This window comes from Erpetoichthys calabaricus, chromosome 10 (genome assembly GCF_900747795.2).
Source record: "Erpetoichthys calabaricus chromosome 10, fErpCal1.3, whole genome shotgun sequence".
Taxonomy (NCBI): Eukaryota; Metazoa; Chordata; class Cladistia; order Polypteriformes; family Polypteridae; genus Erpetoichthys; species Erpetoichthys calabaricus.
The window spans coordinates 69,301,171-69,314,926 of NC_041403.2; the positions used below are offsets into that span (position 1 = coordinate 69,301,171).

Sequence of the window (13,756 nt, forward strand, 5' to 3'; positions counted from 1 at the left end):
CGTGCCCGTCTTTATTGTATTCAATAGGTTCCTCAAAAAAACGTCCGTGCTGACAGAAAGGGATTTTTTGAATTGATTATTGAACTCTTGTATACTTTATAAACTCTTGTTTATAAAATTCAGGCCTAAAAGGAAGAACGGAAACAAAGCTAATCATATAAAGCATACTGTACATTCACTTCACTGACAGATATCCGAGTGGTTTAATTCGTTGTACACGCACTGGTGCATTTAGAAAGTGCAACTTTACTAAATGATTATTTTAATGCTTACTTTTCTTTTCCATGTAGTCTAATAATGATCAAAAGGAACTGCCCATTTACATATATAATTCTATAAGCGTTTTGTGTCGCCCAAGTGTTCACCAAAAGTTTAAATTCTTTAAAGCTGTCACCAACAGGTATTATAAATCATTAAGGCGAGTTTGCGTTGGTTTGGACATGTGCAGAGGAGAGATGCTGGGTTTATTGGGAAATGGATGTCAAAGATAGGGCAGTCAGGCAAGAGGAAAAAAGGAAGGCCTAAGAGAAGGTTTATGGATGAGGTGAGAGAGGACATGCAGGTGGTGGGTGTTACAGAGCAAGATGCAGAAGACAGAAAGATATGGAAAAAGTTGATCCGCTGTGGCAACCCCTAACGGGAACAGCCGAAAGAAGATGTCATATCTTTAACCAGTAGCAGTAGCACAATGCCAGGTTTTGTCTAAGGTAAATATAATGGAACCGTTTAATAATAAGTACATCTTAATAGTTAGGTGATGTTCATCTCCCGAGTTCGTATGGTGGCGCATGTGTTTTTTTGTTTTTTTTTTTGATCCGGGTACTTAACGATTGTTCCACACTCTTGTGTTATGCTGTTAAAATGAATTATTAACGCGATATTTGAGTCATAATGTGATCGTTTATGTGATGTATTAAGTACTGCAGTTTCGTTGTGTATTATATTACATTTTCTTATTCCGTTTTTATTTGAGAACAGAACAAGTTGAAATAATATCCATATGGGCCAAAAATGGTCAATCCATTGCTCTTCACCAAAAATCTTGAGTCAATTCATTTAATTCTAATTAAATCTTTTTTAGGTACTGGAACAGAATTTAAACGTCATGGCAGTTTTTACAATAAGACAGAATATTCAGTTACACAAGATAACACCCACACCAGTACACCTTCTTACTTTAGCAATCTGTAATGAGCCCTTATATAGATTGTGTTGCTGGGGTACATTATTTTTTACAGCCGATTACTTGCAAATCGCTTATACTTTATATCAGACTGTTTATTCTCAATTGCGAGAAAAACTATGTGTTTCCAAATCACTGCAGCCAGTGTTAAAGACAGTGGTTGCAATTGCTCCTCTTACACCAATAAAGAACAATGTTTCTGCTATTGCCATTCTAATAGCATTGACGAGAGAGTTCAGTCACCTTCTAAGGAACCTTAGAAACAAATTCAGTTTGTTACACAAGTACAAAAACTGATAATACATAACATTAAAATGCAAATATAAAATGTGGGTACTTGCTGTCAGGGTCTAAGCAGGGTGCCCAACTCCAGTCCTGGAGGGCCACAGTGGCTGAAGGTTTTCATTCTAACCCTTTTCTTAATGAGTTACCTGTTTTTGCTGCTAATTAACTTCTTTTGAATTCATTTTATTTGACTTACAAATTAAGTAGCAATGTAAACATGGTGTCATATATTTACTCTGGTTTCCTTCATCTAATATTACATTTTGTTTAAGAATATGAAGAAATTCATTGTGATAAATATATAAAATTAGATGATATTAGGAAGGTTTAAATGCTTTTTCACAAGACTGCATCTTACCCGTGACACCACGTTTTGCATCTATCTCTTTTCAATCCAGTTAACCTAACATCCATATCTTTGAGATACAGGAGTAAAACCCATGGAGACACACATTCCAGGGATCAAGTTTTAGATTCTAGATTAGTGAGTGCTAACTGCTTAGCCACCTCGAAGTTTTTGACCAGATATGCTTACACACTCTAAAAATGCACTTCCCCGTATTGATGATTTAAGAATTACAGAACAGTACCTATACAATATTTATTTACATACAGCCAGTGCATCGTTTAAATCATCTTTAGTAATGCTGTTTTACTCTTTGCATTATTTGGCCGACTGTGAAAGACACTATATGCAGTTGTATTATTTAAACCACAAATTTAGTGCCTTCCGATCACTAGCTGTACGCTTGTATAGTGTGTGCTCGTGTTATGACGACTGCAAAAAGTCAAATCATCAGCATTATTTAGTAAAAGGTATCCTCCTAACAACTACTGCGCACCGATTGCACCCTTTGAGTCCAAACAGCGAAAACACAAACCGTTTTGAGCCAGGCAGCTATCCATACTTCATATCGCTCGTTAAACTCGGCCCACTCGCGCTGTTTCCTGGGTTTTTACGTCATCGCCTCCGTTATCACTTCATAAGCGGCGAGCTGGACAGTCTCAACTTGTTAGGCACTCTAACAACCTTCGGATTTGGTTATGCATGTTAAGTCGATTCGGGGCGACCATGGAGACGTTGGGAATAGATGAAGAGCTCATTTGCGCCGTGTGCCGTGATGTATTTGTTGAACCCGTGACTCTACCGTGCGGTCATAATTATTGTGAAGAATGCGTTTCACAGCTCAAGAAATCAGCTACTGCTGGACTGGGGAACCGCAGCCGACAGGCTCACTACACGTGCCCACTCTGCCTCGCACCTTGTGCAGCAGGGCTCCGGCTCAACAGGAACGTGGCTCTACGCAACATCATAGAGAAATACCGGCATAAGACAGCAGAGGGGGTTTCGTGTAGCGTCTGTAAAGGCCAACAGAAAGCTGAAGCTGAGAAGAGCTGCGTCACTTGTGGAGAATCGTACTGCACTTTACACATTATGCCCCATTTGGAAAATGACTTTTTTCGGCAACATGTTCTAGTAAACCCAACAGAAAATACGGAGCGACTGTGTAAAAAGCACGGCAAAGAACTGGAGTTGTACTGCAAGAGTGATTCTACCGCCCTGTGTGTGTTCTGCATGATCCCGGCCGAGTCCGGGCATCTCGAGGGGCACGATGTGGTGAGAATAACCGAGGTCCTGAACACGATGAGAGTAAGTAGTGAAGATACCGCGGGAAGGATCGTTATGATGCTCTTCCTAATGTTCTGATGTTCGGCACCGGTTGCCTGAATGTCAGTTTATTCCCTAGGGGACTGGGTTGGTTGTGTTAACTTGTACCAGGGAAACGGGAGGCGGACGGCACTGTGACGCGGTATTTTCAAACGTTATCTCCAAGACCCGCCCAGAAGCATTTAGCCAGTCACATCTCAACTTTCTGCGTAGCTATTTAAGACGACAAACTACCGAAATAGAAAATGCAAAGTACTTATCAGCTCATTTCCGTCCTCTCTTTAGCCTGGCATCTTGTTGATGCCACCCTTAAGGTTTTATTGATGATAATGGGGCAGTCCAAACCAATGATGCGCAGTGACTCTGAACAAGTCCCTTAAAAATCCTCCGCACTTATTTTTGAAATAAGGGAAACGATTATGCTATGCACTTGTAATCTGTACGTTGGTTTCATAACAGCCACAGCTGCCACTATCCAATATTTTACCAAACAAGCATTTTGCATTTCACGGTATATTTTACCAAACAAGCATTTTGCATTTCACGGTCACTTTTAACCAGAAACACTGGAGATAACCAAATACTTATACGGTTCTAGCCAAATTTTAGAGGAACCAATTGACCTAAGTAGGTTTGACTCTGAGATTTGGTAGAAAAAAAAACGTGCTTCATAGACAGCCCACTTGTAACCTTTGAAGTGCACAGCTTCACCCAGGCACTGTAAGTGGGAAATGTGGTCCCATCACTAAGCATGTATCTCTTCAGCAGCTTCCATTTGATAATGCATAATCACTTTTCTAACCTGGATAAATCTAAACTGATATCCACTTAAAATTTTTTATTGGCTATACCAGCCTGCATTAGTATCACTTTTGGAATCAGAGTGAGTTTTATTCGCCAGTACTTAATGTACAAAGATTTCACTTTGTAGCTTTGGAGCTGCGTATAACAGAAAACAAAATCACATGCAAAATAAGTTAAGCAACATACAACATAAATAGCTGCAGAATGGTGCTGGAATTATAAAGTTGATGTGCAGGTTAGTACGTGTGTGTGTACATGTGAATATTAATACATGCGATTGTATTAATGAATCCATCCATCCTGTTATCACGTTGTAGGTCCCAGGGAGCTGATGCTTACGTATCTTTTCAGCATTGACTACAAGGTATGAACTAAAAATGGATGAAATGCTAGCCCATTAATATGACACTCAAGCACATATCCAACCACAGTTGAAGCAGGCTAATTGAATATTTCTAGATAAAACAGTCTGCTTATCTTCAGTACGTGGGGAGTCAATGTGGTGATGTGGCTAAGGCACTGGAGTCAAATCCCAGGGTTGTTGGTTCAGTTCCTGCCTGTGACCGACTTACTGTGTGACCATCAGCAAGTTGCTTTACCTGTCTGTGTGCCAACTCTAAATGAAAACCAGCTGCACCATATCTGATAAACCATGATATGGGAAGTTTTAACAGACTTGATTTTTTTTTCTGGAGAAGGTGCTGATTTGGAAAAAATACTATGAAGGTATAGCAAGCACAATCATAATAAATAAAAATGTAGCAGAAGATCTTGAAATTCAAAGTGCAGAAAAAGAAGGCTGTCCATCATCACCATTGCTATGCACATGTTGTATTAACTTTTTATTAGAGAAAGTAAGGAGAGGCACAGGCACTACTCGGTCATACAGATGCTGCCATGATTAGCCAACTCAAGAACAGTACAGAGAGTTGTAGTATTCTGGTATGCAATGTGGGAGAGGGGCGGGGAAGGTTAGTTGATTAATAACAACATTTATTTATATAGCATGTTTTCATACAGATGTAGCTGAAAGTGCCTTACAAGATGAAGAAAGAAAAATTAAAAAATAGGGCTGGAGAAAAAAAAAAACAAAATCTACAAGGGTTCTGAGGCCACAAGACTGCCCAGTCCCTATTGGGCATTCTACCTAACATAAATGATCTCAATCAGTCTTCATGGTTTTCAGGCTTCACATGGAAGAATTAGATGATGATGGTCATGTGGACCTCTGGCCTTCAATCCATCAATGTAAGGACTGCATGGTGCCTTGATCAGGTGGTGGTGGTGCAGATCACCATCACAGAAAACCAGAAAAAGAACAGCCAAGAAAATAGGGGTTAGTATGGATTTCTTAGCCATTAAAAATGATAATTAAATGCACATACAGAATATCAGGATTACATTTAATGAAGCTATAAGAAAGTCATGTTAAAATAATTGGTTTTTAGCAGTTTTTTAAAGTGCTCCACCATATTAGCCTGGCGAATTTCTATCGGTAAACTATTCCAGATTTTAGGTGCATAACAGCAGAAGGCTGACTCACCATTTCTTTAAAGTTTAGCTCTTGGAATTATAAGCAGACACTGATTTGAAGATATAAAGGTACGATTTGGAGTGTAAGGTGAGAGGCATTCTGAAATATAGAATGGAGCGAGATTGTATAAAGCTTTGTAAACCATAAGCAGTACTTTAAAGTCCATTCTAAATTGCACAGGTAACCAGTGTAATGACATAAAACTGGAGAGATGGGCTCAGATTTTATTTTCCTAGTTAAGATTCTAGCAGCTGCATTCTGCACTAGCTGCAACTGATCAATGTCATTTTTTGGGTAGTCCTGAGAGGAGTGCGTTACAGTAATCTAGTTGACTAAAAACAAAAGTGTGAACTAATTTTTCAGCATCTTGCAAAGTTATAAGGGATCTAACTTTTGCTGTATTTCGTAAGTGAAAAAATGCTGTCCTAGTAATCTGATTAATATGTGATTTTAAAATTTAGGTCAGAGTCAATAATTACCCCTAAATCCTTTACCTCTGTCTTGACTTTTAAGCCTAATGGATCAAGTTTACTTCTAATACCCTTATTATATCCATTTTTGCCAATCACTATGATTTATGTTTTCTCTTTATTTAGTTTGAGAAAATTACTGCTCATCCATTCAGAAACACAAACAAGACATTGTGTCAGTGAATCAAGAGAGTCGGGGTCATCAGGCGCTACTGATAAATACAAAGTTGTGTGTCATCATCATAGCTGTGGTAGCTTACTTTATGCCCCGAGATAATCTGACCTAATGGAGACTGAAAAGAGCAGCGGAACCAGGATTGAGCCTTGTGGAACACCATATAGAATATTGTGTGTCTTTGAAGTATAATTATCACAACTAAACAAGAATTTTCTACCTGTTAATTAAGACTCAAACCAATTTAAGACACTGCCTAGAAGCCCACTCACTGACTAAAGCAATTTCTAAGAATATTGTGATCCATGGTATCAAATGCGGCACTCGGAGCTAAGAGGATGAGAACAGGTAAACGGCCTCTGTCTGCATTTACCCGCAAGTCATTTACTACTTTAACGAGTGCAGTGTCTGCACTGTGATTTGTTCTGAAACTTGTCAAGAACAGAATGTTTATTCAGGTGATCATTTAGCTGCATAATGACTGCCTTTTCTAGGATTTTACTTATGAAAGGCAGGTTAGAAATAGGTCTAAAATCTTCAAAAACAGAGGAGTCGAGATAATTGTCTTGAACAGTGGTTTAACAGCAGCATTTGTAAGACAGTCTGGGAAGACCCCTGTATCTATACTAATTAATAAAAGGCAAAGCACTGACTGACTGACTCACTCACTCACACACTCATCACTAATTCTCCAACTTCCCGTGTAGGTGGAAGGCTGAAATTTGGCAGGCTCATTCCTTACAGCTTACTTACAAAAGTTAGGCAGGTTTCATTTCGAAATTCTACGCGTAATGGTCATAACTGGAACCTGTTTTTTGTCCATATACAGTGAAATACGTTTAACGCGAAAACGCTTAAGATGAAATATCGGTTAACACGAAATAATACAACGGTCCCGACAAACTACTATGTATTTTCATGCATTTTTTTCTCTTAACACGAAACGAAAATCGCTTAACACGAAAAGATTTCCCTTCTGGGAATGAACAAAATACGGAAAACACCAGCCGCGCAGGCGAGATTTAAGAGGGGTGTGAAATGAAAGAGAGGTGGTTTCACATGTTTCGTAGAAAGGAGGCTAACTTGGCTTTGAAATACCCTCGGAATAGCCTGTGACACGAGCCAATTTTGTTTATATAAGCTACTTTCACCCTCCACCCCTACAAACGCCACACAAAAACATCTCATCTCTCATCAGTTAGCTTTGGAATTCGGTGACGAGTACATCGCTGTGTGCGTAAAAATCAGTGAGTTTGGTTTGCGTTTTTTTTTTTCTATTTTAGAAGAATTTTTTTTACGAGCACAATGGCAAAGAGCTCAGGGGGAAAGCAAACTGCTATTTCGCTTAAAATGAAGATGGAGCTTCTTAAGGCTGTTGATCAAAAACAGAAGACGAAAACGGAAATCTGTAAAGATTTTGATATTGCTATCTCTACATTATCAACAATACAGTAATTAAAAAAAAAAAGAGAGCAAATTACGGAAATGTTTGAACGGAGTAAGTTTGAACCAGAGCGAAAATGGATGAGAACGGCCAAGCACGAGGATTTAGAGACGGCTTTACTTGTTTGGTTCAAACAAGCGAGATCTCAGAATGCTCCCATTTTTAATAAATGCATGCATATATACATATCTATGTAAATAAAATGTACTCTAATAAACTTAATTTTGTTGAATATACTGAATGTTTTATTTTTTTGTAATATCCTTTAACACGAAATTCTTTTAACATGAAAAAATATTTCAGTCCCCTCAGTTTCGTGTTAAACGATTTTCACTGTACTCTAATGGAGGAAGCGGAGTCACGTATCGCGTCATCACGTATTACGCCTCCTACGTAATCACGTGAAGTGAAAACAAGGAACAGATTTACAGCACGAGTCAAACGCGGGAACGAAGGTAAATGACGTTAATTGTTGAGTGTCTTTTAATACTGTGTAAGCATACATATTAACAGATGTGCAATTAAACGTGTGCATTTATGGGGTGATTTCTCAGGCTTAAAGCTCGAAGTGATCACTCGAGTGAAGGCAGCTTCACAAAAAAACAGATCCTTAACAAACTGTTATTGGTATATTTTACCTCAATTTTAAAAGGTTTTCTTTTCTTCTTAATAAAAATTTAAAAGCAGAACTTCGCCGGTGCGAACCTCGGGGATTTGAGCGACTGACGCATACAGGCATATTCATAAGTGCAGGTACTTCGGAAACAAAGCACCGTGTAAACCTAAAGTTTAAATTAAGTTCGTAGACCTACAAAAGGTTGCCATTGATTTCAGGCAAGATTGCTTTTCTACTGTACAACTATACGTTGCATTCTCAAGAGTGTGCTTGCACGGCTTAGTCATATTACAACCGGAGTGCTGAACTGACAAACTGGTATACAAACAGAACAATCGTAAAAACAGGATTAAATAAAAAGGCTGCTTCCGTTGGCGAAGCAACGAAAAAGGAAGACCTTATATGACGTTCGTTTATAAAACAGCGGAGAGGCTATGTGAAGTCAGCTACACAAAAAAACAGATCCTTAACAAATTGTTAGTGGTATATTTTACCTCAATTTAAAAAGGTTTTCTTTTCTTCTTAATAAAAATTTAAAAGCAGTACTTCACCGGTGCCAAGCGCGGGGATTTCAGCGACTGACACATACAGATATATTCATGAGTGCAGGTACTATGGAAACAGAGCACCGTGTAAACCTAAAGTTTAAATTAAGTTCATAGACCTACAAAAGGTTGCTATTGATTTGAGGCAAGATTGCTTTTCTCCTGTACAACTATATGTTGCATTCTTAACAGTAAGCTTGCACGGCTTGGTCATATTCCAACCGGAGTGCTGAACTGACAATAGATAGATAGAGATATATAGATATATATAGATATATATATATATATATATATATATATATGTGTATGTATGTAGATATGTATATATGTATATGTATATATATGTGTCTGTATGTGTATATATATATATATATATATATATAATGTGTGTGTGTGTATGTATGTATGTATGTGTATATATATGTTGATATATGTATATATATGTGGATGTGTATATGTATATATATATATGTAGATATGTGTATATGTAGATATGTATATATAAGTATATATGTTTATGTATATATATATGTTTACATAACCTCTTTAACACACTACTTCTCTGCTGCGAAGCGCGGGTATTTTGCTAGTCTAATGATGAATTTACTATGTCAAGAACACTATCAATTAGCACGCCAGATACTTCTTTGAAAAAATTTGCTCGTATTGGCTCAAGGACGCAGGTGGAAGGTCTCGGTTGAGAAATTATTCTATTTAAATCGGGTAAATCTATCCTGGTGAAAGAATTTCCATCCATCCATCCATTTTCCAACCCGCTGAATCCGAACACAGGGTCACGGTGGTCTGCTGGAGCCAATCCCAGCCAACACAGGGCACAAGGCAGGGAACCAATCCCGGGCAGGGTGCCAACCCACCACAGGACACACACAAACACACCCACACACCAAGCACACACTAGGGCCAATTTAGAATCACCAATCCACCTAACCTGCATGTCTTTGGACTGTGGGAGGAAACCGGAGCGCCCGGAGGAAACCCACGCAGACACGGGGAGAACATGCAAACTCCACGCAAACTGCGAGGCAGCAGCGCTACCACTGCGCCACCGTGCTGCCCGGTGAAAGAATTTAATATCTTAAAATGGAATACTGGGCTTTAATAGGATCAGTATTTAGGGGATGTACTATATTATTTGTAATATCATTAATTTTGTGATTAAAAAATATAGTAAAAGCCTCACAAGTTTCATTGGATGTTTTTTGGAGGCATTCCATTGAGAGACCTAGGTTTAGCAAACAATCAATAGTAGAGAATAAAACTCTTGGATTACCAGCATTGTTATTTATAATTTTAGAGAAGTAACACTGTCCCTCAAATTAAGAAAATACAATTCAGTAAAAATTATTAGTTACTTAGCTGATTACATCAGTTAATTGCTTTATTGATTCGAATCACCCACTTGATACTTACAGAATTTGTTGTGCTTTGAAATTGACAGTTTCAGAATTGGATGATTTTTCTGTCAGAAAAATCATCCATCAGGATTGGCCGTAAAATTTACAGTTGATGTTCTTAGTGCTAACCTTCATTCATTTTATTATGCAGGTACCAAAAAATGTCTTGTATTCCTACAGATGGCACAATGTGGCGAGGCATCACAATGCAACTCGGGAATCAGGCTACAGTGGGTGTAGCCATTTGTAGAATGTAGTCAAAAACATAAATATTTAAGCAGTGCACTTAAGCAGTGGTTATAGAGCGACATGGAGCTGGATTTGATCACCACTAGAGAAAGAGAGAAAAAGGGCCAGGGAGATGAATGGAGTACTGTACTGGCATGGAAATTGAATAGGGTGTGAGCGATCAAAACAATGTCAGTTAGCTGGGGTAATTAGCACCATTGAGAGACATACCTAAAAGGTAGGATTCCAGCATGTTAGCAGTTAGAGGCGATTGAATGACAGTCGGGGAGTTGATGAAATTTCAAGAGGTTTCCTAGTGTTGTTATGTAAAGCCAGAATGAGTTTGGGTGAGGTGAGCATGAGGATTAGCATTTTGTCTGTTTGTTCCAGGAATCATCATTTCAAGGTCGGATCTGCAGAACATCAGAGCAGTGAGGACAGGGTAATGTATGCAACCAGCTCCGGTTTACTGCAAGAGTGGACTGTGAACTTGACCTTGGGTCTGGATGAGTGAGAGAGAACTAAGAGTTGAGAGAAGGAAAGTAAAGTGGGGAAGAGTCTTCCCAGAATATAGAAGAGCAAGATTCATCAAGAAGATGTTTTCAGGAATTACCCCTAAGTGACTATATACTGTAAGAGAGCTAAATGGCTGGATTTTGTGAATTTTCTTACGTGAACATTTCATATTGTCAGGGATTATTTATTGTATTCTTAATATGACTTCTTTTGAATTTGCCACTTATTGACTTTTGACCATTCTAGCAAAAAACTCAACATTGGATTAATAAAGAACATATTTTTTCGCTGTCTTTGTAGTGGTCAGTGTCCCTCATTCCCTCACTAGTGTCTGATTCATGAACTACAAGATGTCCATGGTTTGATATATGCTGGAGTTGAGTACAGGGGATATCACACAGCACGATCATCATCATTGCTGCATAGAGGTCCTACACCCTTCTATGGCTTATAAAAAAGCAAAAGTACTAGCCATTAGTTTGTGTAATATTTTGAGATGAAATAAACTGCAATTACACTTCTGAATCTATTTGTTTTTCTCTCATCTTGAATAACTAGATATTTAATGAAATTGCAACATTAATTTCAGTAGTGTTATTATAAAGTAACTAGGATTATTTTTCAAGGATAGACATTGTCTGTGTGGAATTTGCAGTTCTCCCTATATCCATATGGATTTCTCAAGCTACACATTTTCGTTTTGTATTTTAGTTTATAAGACAAGTCTACACTAGCATTGGTTAATGTGTTTTTCTCTGATGGTGCAATAAAAACAGTCTAGTTTTCTTGGTACCTTTGAACATCATTCTGTTGGGATAGGCCCCAGTTCTCCACCATAGTGCAGTGTGTAAACTGGTCCCTGAATGCTATTAATGCTGTATAACAGCATTTTCCATTTATAACGTTTCTGCTTTTGTCATCAGGGCTGTCATGGTGGAACGTTTATTTAGTATCAATAGGAATATTTTAGTGCCTGTAGGTCAGCTTTTGATATCTGCTGATTCTGTCATAAATGTTTTCTAAAGAATGATAAATCATTCTAAAACATATTTGAGAACAGTACTGCTTTCTTCATTGGTGTCATGTGCTTATTTTCTTTATTAACAACCTTGATTTATTTAGTGTGCACTGCTAAGTGAGGTTTCTTCATCAGAGAATTTTTAGAGTTTGTGCCAATCAGCTAATTTTTTGTGATTTTCATCTGAGAGGAAAGCTTTGTTATTTTATACGACAATATGGCCTGAGATAATTCACTGTGAAACTGTTAATATATTTGCAATGACACAATCATTGTGCCCTTTCTTATAAATCCCTAAATCAAGATAAAGATGTATGTGACCTGTGATGCGCTGGTATTTCATTGGGTCAATTGCTTCATTATGGGCTAGTGCCTCCAAGATGTTGTATTAAGTAGGGTCTAAAATAGGTAGATGAACTGTATAATATTGACGATTTCATACTGTAAATAGCGACTTATGTTAAATGTGCACATATACATTGTATAACTTGCTAAATAGCTGCTAATGACACCCCTCATGTGTGCAAATTTTTACTCTTGTATTCCAGTTTTTCTTTCTTGCATCTCAAAGATTTGCAGGTTAGGCTAATTAATGGTTCTCAATTGATTTTGTATTTTAGAGTGTTTTTGTGTGAGTGTGCTCTGTGATGGAGGGAATCCACCTTGGACGAGGTCCTTATTCCTGGTCTTTCCAGGGAAATTTATAAAGTGGATTTATGAATGGACAACATCGTTTAAATGTGGAGCATGAACATGGCTTCACAGCTCCACCGAGGTGGAGTTTGAATAGTCTTCCTTTGATTGCATGGTTTTCTCCATACACTTTGGTTACTTTCCACAGTATAAAGATATGCACTTTAGGTTAATTGTGTATTCTAAATTGGACCGATGTAAGTGAATGTGTGTGCGGACACTATTGTGTCGCTGATAGTTTGGCGTCCAATCCTGGTTTTATTTGTTTTTTGCACCAGATGTTGTTAGAATAGGCTCCCAACTCCTGGAGTGTAAACGTTCTTTCTATGTCCTCATGGGTTTCAAATCCCAGATATGCGCAAGGATGTTAACTGGAGAAATCCCTAAAGCAGTGTTGATCACTGCTTTATAACTCGGGATCCCAGAATAAGCTTAAGAGCTTGTAACTTTCACATTAAATAGGTTTATTTTTTGATGGAAAGGTGGATGTATATAACCTTTATTCAGTCAAAATTTCAAGTTGTTGTAACTATCAAATTCTTACTAATGTCAGCTTAAAAAGAACCCTTACATTGATGTTGAAAAGATGTGAAATATTTAACATTTAGAATAATGGTAAATATGAAGACAATACTATGAACAAGGTTGCTTTCTTAAACATTAACATGTACAATTTATTGTAATTTATTTTTAGGAAGAATGCCAAGTAAATTTAAGAAAAATAAGAGAAAATCTTCTGCACATTCAAACTAGTCACATGAAATTGGACCAGACTGCCTCAAATTCAAAGGTAATGGAAGTTTAATTTTAACTTTTAACCTCACACAAATTTTCAGTTTCATTTTTGCTTGTTTAGTGAATGTAAATTGAACAGTGTCACATTCATTTTTCACTTTTAGAATTCTATTGAGCAGCAACGCCAAAGCTTTCTACATTTCTTGCAAAAAGTAAAATTATTTATTGATATTGAAGAAGCAGCCTGGGAAAAGAAATTTTCTGTAGATGTTCAACTGGAAAGTAGTTTGCACAGACAAAGTGAAGAGAAACTGCAACAGATGCAAAAAAGCCTTGAGGATGCCGAATGTGCCTTCAATAATGCAGTGGCAAACCAGGACCCCTTAACTTTGGTTCAGGTAAGCGTTATATAGTCATAATTTTGTT

General features: G+C 37.7%; 1 protein-coding gene across 1 annotated transcript in view; it reads left to right on the forward strand.

The window, feature by feature from the left end:
- The first annotated feature begins 2,425 nt into the window (after positions 1-2,425).
- Positions 2,426-13,756, forward strand: part of LOC114659127 (E3 ubiquitin-protein ligase Midline-1-like) — a 30,678-nt gene continuing 19,347 nt past the window's right edge. The window contains exons 1-3 of the mRNA XM_028811389.2: positions 2,426-3,119; positions 13,290-13,385; positions 13,495-13,728. Of these exons, the coding sequence (XP_028667222.2) occupies positions 2,517-3,119; positions 13,290-13,385; positions 13,495-13,728 (933 nt within the window). The 5' untranslated portion in view covers positions 2,426-2,516. The remainder of the gene's footprint in view (positions 3,120-13,289; positions 13,386-13,494; positions 13,729-13,756) is intronic.